At 38.9% G+C, this 9,940-nt stretch overlaps 1 protein-coding gene across 1 annotated transcript in view; it reads left to right on the forward strand.

Moving 5' to 3' along the window:
• The first annotated feature begins 686 nt into the window (after positions 1 to 686).
• The window catches only part of SLC9A1 (solute carrier family 9 member A1), a 34,143-nt gene continuing 24,889 nt past the window's right edge, over positions 687 to 9,940 (forward strand). The window contains exon 1 of the mRNA XM_072409784.1: positions 687 to 1,492. Within this exon, the coding sequence (XP_072265885.1) occupies positions 1,186 to 1,492 (307 nt within the window). The 5' untranslated portion in view covers positions 687 to 1,185. The remainder of the gene's footprint in view (positions 1,493 to 9,940) is intronic.

Consider the following 9,940-nt stretch of genomic DNA (forward strand, 5'->3'; position numbering starts at 1 on the left):
ATATATATAAATATATATATAATATTGGTTCATTGCCCCTCAAATGCTCCTTACCAGCACATGCTTGGGTGCACTGTATTCCCATACTGTAAACGCACAACCATGCATTCACAACTTTTCTGATGTTTTGTTGGGCATTGCCTAGTCCAAAAAACAATGAATAGGCTGCCCCAACACTTTGCAAAATGCTGCACACAACCATAGTGGGCACAAGCCCCAAGGATAATAACAACAGAGAGCATTAGTGGAGCACACAGAATTATAACATACACTACTTAGGTTGTGTTCTGTGATTTATTGGCAGCCCATTGAAAATAACTACCTCACCTTAAAAATGCAATAGTAGGTATGTTGTCTGTGTGGCTTTATTTTGACAAGAACTAACCCTAGAGAGGTTTATTAGATGGAAAAAAAACATTACAGCAACCTCGTAATACGTAATATGTGGGCGCTATATAAATCCTGTTTTTCATTATTAATATTAATAATAATAATAATAATAATCACGAATTTACCAAAAGGACAGATTATGATAACCTTCTTTCCATAACATACTTATACTTATTCGCTGTCCATAGGCGATTGGATTGTAAAGATTTAGCTCCAGACCAGCAGGTGTCGCCCTACAAACTAGCTTTCTCCTTGGCGCCCTTCCCAGGCTCCGGAGTTGGCCGAGCTTCCTCCCGCTGAACAGAGAGAGCAGCCAGTGGGAGGAGCGGCCGGTGTGTGACAGGGTGAGGGCGGTGCACGGAATTCACAAGCTTGACATGAAGCCGGGCAATTCCTGACTGTACAGCCGCCCTCACATATCACGCAGGGAAGGTGTACTCTCACACACCTGCATGTCAGTTCTACCCGGATACAGAAGTTTACAGTCACCGCTACATCACATGCTTCATTACAGAGCCGGGAGCGCAGAGACTGTGTATCCCTGTGTGCGGAATACCCCGGAAGACTGGGAGCTGCTTGTATGACCGGAGCCAGCAGCAGCTTGTGTGCAGGAAATAGCATGTCCCCCGCTCAGGCTGGCAGCATTGTGTGCCATCTGCTGGGACGGTGTGTGTGAGTTGTGTGAAGCCCCTGGTCAGTATGTGCTGGGATGAGTGTGTACTGTATCAGGCTGAGCTAGGTGTGTCTGTATATATGTGAGGACACCTCTGCTGCTTGGATCCCTTACAACTCTCTATGTACAAGATGGGGCTCCTTACAGAGTTATCCAACTTCAGATGGGCACTGCTTGTGTTTTTCACCCTGGCACTGATGATGTCCTTGGTGCCTGTTGCTGCTTCAGATGTCAATATGTTTTCAGAACCGGAGCACCCGGGTATCACCCCCTATGATGAAAATCCTCCTGTGGATCCGCACAGTACTGCTGGCAATAAAACCCATAAACCACGAAAACTGTTCCCGGTGCTGGATCTGGATTATCCTCATATTCGCTATCCGTTTGAGATCTCTTTGTGGATTCTTCTGGCTTGTCTGATGAAATTGGGTGAGTGACAGTCATTGCCTGGCACCGAGATCTGTTGCCTGGTAAATACTCTATGGTAGCCAGGTCACTGTTTACATATCCCTCTACTGCGGTTATGACCATAGCCATGAACGCACAATAGATAATTGTCATTCAAAATGCACATAGAGAAACAATAATTTACACTACATGTATGGGAACAGCATGATCTCAACAGATTACCCTACTGACTGTGGATCTCATTGTTTATAAATTGTGTACACACTGCCATTGCTTGTGTGGTTGTGCACTGGGTCATTCATTGTCTGGCGATATCTGTACACACCATAGAGGATGAAGGATAATTGCCATCATGATGGGTCATTCGTTGCACCCCAGAATCGTTATTGGTATCTTCTTTGACAATTATGTAGTGTGTGTCCATAACTTATGTTTTAGCGAATACTGTACTGAGATAAACTAGGTAAATACGTCTATGAAAGTACAGATCAAGCCAACCTTTTATTTTGTGACTTGGTGAAATGTTTGATGTATTTGTTTTATGGATAAAAAAAGGATTGTTTAGCGGAATTTTAAAGCATTTGATGTTTTGATTGACGACCCAGGTAATTGTATCTTACCAGAGGCAGTACAACTATAGATGTCCTTACAACACTCCACCTTGAGTACCTACATAAATGTGCAATTAAAGGGTGCTTACCCTGGGTGGACCAAAACTTTTGAATTTGCTCTGGCTTTTTAAGAATATTGCAGGTTCCTATTCCATATATATATATAAATAAAAAAATTAGATTTAAGTCTTGTTAAGTTAGCAAAATTGGTAACTTGACTGGTTCACTGGTTACCTTTTTGCAAACCTGCAAACAATGAATTTTCACTTACAATGTTCCTTTTTTTTAAGATGCAGCAGTTATGTAATTTCAGGGTTTCTTCAGCTATAAAAGCTGTGGGGGTCAGCAAAGCAATGTCACAGCGTGCTGTCAGAGCACACATCTTAAGATCCCTCAGCCCTGACTTATATATAGGGAACTGACTCATGAGGGTGTCATACTAATCTTCATCATGTTGATGGGTAACGACCACACATGATTGGATGGCTGCTTTATTGATGCTTCTCTTGTCCAATTAATTTAAAGTAGCCGACTGCTGACATGCAGGGTAAGATAGAAGGGGGTTAATATTTATGGCCGTCATCTGAATGGAAAGTGGAGTAAGAATCATTGGGCTGCTACTATTGAACCTATGAGAAGCTTATGGCAAGAGATATGAGAGTTGCTTTTTTATATGAGCAGAGGATGCTGCCCATTCGGTGAAGATTACTTGTGGGGCAAGAGTTTAAAGTTTTTTTTTTTTTTTAGTTATGGAATCAGATGGGTGAAGGTAAATCCCTCAATGGGGAAACCTGCAGTAGTGACAAATGTGAAAGTTTTGATTTCCTATTGCTTTGGGCAGATTTTCATTTGCTTTTTGTAATTTCCATGGGACAAATCTTTGCCATAGAAACTTTCAAAACTTTAGCAAATCTCCAGGTGAACTGTGTTTTGTTTTTTAAATGTGTGAACAGATATTATTGTTTAAGTGGCCTAATATGAAATCAGTAGTCACAGAAGGCCCGGTACTAAAGATTATGTTTGGACTGGCAGGAAAGTTGCAGTGCGGTTACCACTGCCTTCTGGAGATCCTACATGTAGCATCTACCCACGGCAGCCCAAAAATAAAATGAATGGGGCGAAATGAGTGCTACTGAATGCAAACGCCGGTCCATTAAGAACTGATTGTGTGAGTGGCCAAACCGCACAGGATTGCTTTATCCCACAGCAGGTCCAGGTCTGAACCTGTCCTTAATGTGTACCATTCATTGGAGATGATGTTCCGAACCTTTACAATGAGTTCAGCAATGGTGGGTTATGTATCAGCTAGTGGTAGGCCTGCTTTTAATGACTCTTTATCACACTGTTTCTCGACCAGGGTTCCTCCAGAGGTTGTTAGGGGTTCCCTGAGCAATTTGAAATTTATGCCTCTCAGGTTAGTTTAAGGGACATCAATGAATATTTTGGCTATCTGTGTGAAAATTCATATAGTAGAGGTTTCCTGAAATTTTTTTTGTTAAAGGTTCCCCCACGTTAAAAAGGTTGAAAAAGGTTACTTTGTATTGCTCGTATCTCAATAGAACCACACATTGCTGTGCAATGGGAAAAAAGGGTCTTTTTGTGCATATTATGGAATATCAACAGCCCATCCATTGTGATTGGATTGTCTTAAAAAATAACACAGCACAAAGATCTTAATGGGCCATTGATTGTTCATAAGGTCAAAACTATTGTAATTATGTAAACTGGCCCCTTGAAATGAGCCACAGAAACATTTTTATTTGAAAAGCAAATAAGCTCACCCATCCTGTACTTCATTTTTGTGGTAAATGCCACCCATCCAGTGACCAGAGCCACAGTAATTGTTTAACTAACCAAAGAAATCTTTTTACAGATACATTTACCTTTTAAATGTATTATTTTTCTACAATAAGTACATGACTGGAAAAGTACTTGACAAAGTTGCTTTCCTAAATACTTTTAAAGATGGCAAAATATAATTAATGTCTGTTCTGTTATTTTCTGGATTTGAAAGTTTCATGTTGCAAAAAAAACAAAAAGAAAAACACCTAACAGGGCACATGGGACCTCTGAATAAGGCAAAAGACTGAATGAGCGCTGTACATACAGCTCCGTTCTGCTCTATGGAGAGGGTAGAATGGTGGAGTGGCACTCTATCCCATTCACTTCCATTATGATTCTTCATGGATCCTCCAGGATGGATCTATTAACAACGTCAGACGAGCGCTGTTCACAGGCCAGATTCTTGTCCGATACCAGCCTGAGAATCATCTGACGTGTACGTAGCCCAAGGCTGTATCATGTATCCTGCCCTGGTAACCCAGTTCCAGAATTATTACCATCCAAGTTACAGAGACAGAAGGGTTCAAAAGGGAATTTGTCATTGTGGATTTATTCTATAGATGATTTGAAGATGAATTCCTTTACAAACTAGTGGATTGTTATCCTGGAACAAGCATGTCCACCTGCTATCCCAGCAGAACATATTTTACTGCAAATTATCTCCTAGTAAACTATATAGGTAAGGGAGGACTACTCTAGGGAATCCATCTTTAAAAACAAACCAGCATTACTAGCTCCTTTAGGTGTCCTAGCAAGTTCCTTTAAAAGTTTACCTCTTAACAAAAACCCATGAGGTTGTTCCCCAATTATTCACAGACCCAGAACAAGCGTCAGTATTCTTCTATAATTTTTACTTCTCACAATTTTTGGGATTTTAAAAGGTGAGGCCACAAATAACATCCCTCATAATTATCTTATGACAAGTGTAATTTACCTAAAAATGACATGTCCAGGATTCATTACAGGACCGGCACCACACACCTTAAACAATGACTGTATTTCTTAATAGCTGTAGTTGAAATGAAGGGCTACTTGTGCTATCTCTTGCACTAATACTAGCAATATAAATACATGAATGTGCCATTTTGAATAACTTAAAATCACTTCCAATAAAAAGATGTGTTGCAGCACCAAGATGTAAATGGATCTGTACCATTTCATAGCATTGTTCTGTGGTATAGTGCATGTTGCCTATGTTGATATGTTGTTCTTTCTGTATGGCATCCCAGTGCACCTTTGCTAATGGACTTGCAGTGCTGAAAATGCAGTATACAAATTTTGATGCTTTAGGCAGTATATCTGACATTAACATGTGCATACAAATGTGGATGGGCCCTTACAACTCTCTTGTTTTACAGCCTGTAGCTTGGCTGTTTGTGTGTGTGTGTTTTGCATTGTATTGGATTAGCAGAACCGATTGCGCTAAAACCCTCCTACTTTTAATCACAGTGTTTGTGGATAAGGGGGTAAATTGAGAGAATATGTGGGTAACTCAAAGGACTAGACTGTCACAACAAAGTCTTTGGATGTATATATAATCATTTTTATAACAATTACTTTATAATGAATACTAAAATTGCATACAACTACCAACATTGATTATTCTTCACAATATCTGTTTTTACCTTCTGAATACCAAATATACATGTAGCTTCAGTAAGAAGGTAAAGGGAAACCGTGTTGATTACAGGGAACCTACTTATTGGAGAAGGCTGGGGTAGGTAGAGACAATGATAATTGTAGCGGTTTTCTGACGACCATATGGCGGCTTGGAAGTACCATAATATGCATCTGAATGCACTACAGATGTTCTATTCCCCAGCTTTTTAAAAGCAAGAGTATGTTCCTAGAGACTTCCTAAATGCCTTTTAACAAGATTAGGATCCTTTTGAAGTGTTGCACTGTAATGTTTTTTCTATGCTTAAGGTTCTTAAGTTGCAGCTGGCAGAGGAACTGCCTTTGCCTGAACACTTGTTAATGTTCTATGCTTTAAAAGTATCTTGGCCTAAGATCAAACCTGGAATATCAGAAATGTCTTTCCTGGCCCTATGATGCAGCTTAAACCTGGGGATGGCCCCTGTGTTCATATTATGAAAAGTTACTTAGCTGTGACTTGCACAATTTTGTATGCTATCTAAAATTTATTTTACCATATGTATTATATGTACAGATTTGCAAATTATGGGGAGCACAGTGGCTCCATAATTAGCATTCTTGCCTTCCCAGGTTCGAATCTCGGCCAGGGCACTATCTGCATGGAGTTTGCAAGTTCTCCCTGTGTCTGCGTGGGTTTCCTCCGAGTACTCCGGTTTCCTCCCACATTCCAAAAAAAAGCAGCTAGGTTAATTGGTTTGCCCCTAAAATTTACCTTAGACTCTATTAAAGACAAAGAACTGAGATTGGATTGTGAGCTGCTTTGAGGGACAGCTAGTGACATGTCTAAGGACTTTGTACAGTGCTTTGTATTATGTTGGCGCTATATTAATACTGTACGGTGTAATAATAATATTACGGTAATTAGTAATCTGTTCTACTGTAATCATTGACTATCCTACCTAATCGGCAGTGCAGAGTTCTCAGCCATGTAGAAAGTAAAATGTTTTTTTTATCTATGGACCTGTTTGCACTGTCCTTAAACGTTCCTGTTGACTTGTATTGTGGCCACCCAATGTAGCAAAGCACATAAGAAATCATGCATATTGTGCTTACAAAAAATGTCATTGCATTACCAAAGTGCATTTGGGATGCCTAATGAATGGCAACCCAGCTCATTAGTGGTCGTCTTGTGTGTTGTGTTAATGCATGCATTTTTCTTCTTTAATGCACTTCTTCTTTAATGCACTTCTTCTTTACTATTTTTTTTATTTTAATGGTAGAATAATTGTCACGTCCAACTATAACACATGAACAGTTTTCCTGTCTCTGAAATTAGAGGGTTCTCCTTCTTGGATCCTCCAAATCTTGATTATTAATCTGAGATATACATAGCAGCAGCTACAAAGTCTGCTATACTTACTGCCACCTGATGTGCTTTACAATTGATTCATAAAGCTGTGAATCCGTAATAAATTTCTGGAATTGAGAGATGTTAGATAATGAATAAAAATGTAAATTTGCCTAACTCAACAATGTGGATTGTAGGAAGCAGTGGTCCTTGGTTAGAAAGAGGTCACAATCAAAGATGTCTGCCATTTGTGTGGCCAGTGTACTTGGGCAAATGATGGGTTGTCAGTGTTTCTTCCTGGTAATCTTCAGATGGTAGTTTTTAAAGCAGCCCTCTTACTTACAAATAGGACACACAGACAGCCAGTAAAACCAGGCAAACTTCCCTGCTTATGTCCTGAATTGGCCCTGGCCAGAGCATGACATACATTATAATGATGAAGGGCAAAAGACAAAGCATTACAGTGACCTGAATGAATCTGAATCAAAAGTGCATTTTTCTGCTGTCATTTCCTAAAACTGATGAAAGCTTTAAGCCAGTCATGTAAGCAGGGGAAGAGAATATGTGAGAAGTCCTGTACAGACTTCTGTTTCCATGGCTGCAGGAAAAATCAGTTCACTTTTTGGTGCCATCTAGAAAACTGTAACTGTGAAGATGTAAACAAATTATATTATATCAACCTAATATTAAACTTAAGGTTGGTTTGTGTTTTGTGTTAAGGTAACCCATTTATTGCAGAGTCTGCTATATGCACCACAACAGGCCAAACCATTTGTATACAGCTTTTTTGGCAGCAATCTGTAACGCACAATAGAATATTGCTGCCCACTAAGAAGGTGCTTTGATGGTACCAATAACCTGCACCGCACTAATGTGCACAACAAATATATATGCACAAAATCATACTTGCCACTTTGTGATGATGATTTCACTCCACAAATCACTGTAGGTAGCAATATAAACTCTAATGAAAAAGAGGATTGCTTTTTCTATCCAACATCATTTTTAGTGTTTGGTAATACATTGTTACTATATAATAAATACAATATATCTTTTTTAATTTCTTTTTTGGTATCATATGTTTAAGCAGTTTTCATTACATCAGTATTTCTACATGAACAGTTAAGGATGTTAAAATGGTATGTTCTTCTTTTAAAGAGGTGTTTGCATTATTTGTCTGACAGATCCACAAAATATATTGAATTATGATTTGTTTCATTTTGAAAAAATGATGTAAAAAAAGCATTTGGTGCCCACTAGATATTTCCCTTTAGAGCTGGCAATCCTCTATATAAAACTACAAAAGAGCCAAAATAATGAGAAGGGAGAAACAAGAGATGTCATTGTTACTTCTGATTCTCAAAATTCCAACTGCCTGCCAATAGTTACTGACCCAGAAGAAGTATGCAGATAAGGATGTCTGACTTTACGCAAGACTCCTTCATCTGGATATTTGCTCCAGGTCATTCATTTAAAAGCCAATGAAGCCAGTTGGCCAATGATTTAATGTGAGGCATAAATTATGCAACTTTTTTTTTAATTAGATTAGAAGTTTGATATGAAAAAACATAGTTAAATGAAAGTCTATTAAAAGTAAGACCTTTTTCTCAATTGGGCAGATTGCTGTGCCCTGTAGTGTCCAAGGCACAGAGCACAGGACCCAGGAATGTCGGTGATTCCAAAAGATGCCAGTGTGCCCCATTTTCCTGATATTGGGCAACACTGATAATACTCATTCTTGGCTTCTTTACCCAACATTTTACAGGTGTTGTGCTGGCTATTGTTTTCCAGTTGTCCAAAGATTCTAAAAGCAGCTTCACACATTACACATACATAAATGATTGGTTACATTTCCTCAGATGCTTTCAAACAGAAAAAAAAAAAATCTAAATTATAATCGTTTTATAGAATGCAGTGAATAAGCTGTGAGAACCTCCAAATATAGCTTTGTATAAATTCTTTTGGCATTTTGATTTTGGGTGAACTGAAAAAATGTGCAAATTACCAGCTGGTGTTCTACAGTTCAGAGTTTAGCTAGCTGCCACTTTGTCCTTGTGTCAGTATAACAGACAGCAGCATTAAAGAAGCACAGCAAGGAGTAAGAAAGCCGGGCTTTTCTACATTCTAGCATAATGTAATGCCTTTTGCATATAACACATCTGCCAATATCTGAGTTCTAGCTGCAAGAGCTGTCTAACAGGCTGGCAGTCCATAAATGGGTTATAATCAGAAGAGAAAACCATTTATCTTTACAGTTTTGTGTGTTTCTTTAATATATTTTAACCTTCTCTACTGTTGAACGAATTAGGATCCCATTATTGGGCTTTTGGTTCCCATCCTATGTAATTCTAGACCCAACACTCACAAGTGGCACAAGATATCTATCTCGTCTGCCTAGTTGTTCCAGACCAGTGTTTCAAAGTGCTGGTCAGCATAATGGCCAGGTAACTAGTGTTTGTAAAAGAAAATCTGCAAAGGTATCCTACACATTTCAGTCACTTAACTAGAGAATTAATATTTTCTATGCTATGGTGAACATCTAGAAAAATAACTGCTTGGTGTGCAAGGTTGCCTGGGCACTCTTGTGCCTATAGACTCAAAGCTGTCAATCTGCCTTAGACTGTTTTTTCTAAAAAAAATTTTGGAGTGATACTTTTTGTTGTTCACTTTTTTTCTTGCTGAAGACTCTTGCATAGTTGAGGGATACACTGCATATGTGATAAGTTGGTAATGGGGAAAGATCACCTGCAGGGCGACCACATGCAATACTGGTGAATAGTCGTTTGTGGTAGAGTTTTGCTGTTTCTTCCATGTGTTGGGAATAGTTCCTTAGAAGACCTAGTTCTGGGGATATGCTCTAGAGATAGAGAAGGAGGTTTGGAGCTAAACTTCATTATTTATGGACATACACAAAACGGCAAAAAGACATGGTTTTCCATGAATAAAGCGCATATTTTTCGCGTAGCTTGGTTGTGGTATTTATCTGTCGCTTTTGGGAAATCTTTGTGTTCTTTTGTGCTGTTTATTAGTTGCCTGGTGTTAAGACTGGTTTTAAATAAAAACAGAATCAAA

This window comes from Pyxicephalus adspersus, chromosome 1, assembly GCF_032062135.1.
Source record: "Pyxicephalus adspersus chromosome 1, UCB_Pads_2.0, whole genome shotgun sequence".
Classification (NCBI taxonomy): Eukaryota; Metazoa; Chordata; class Amphibia; order Anura; family Pyxicephalidae; genus Pyxicephalus; species Pyxicephalus adspersus.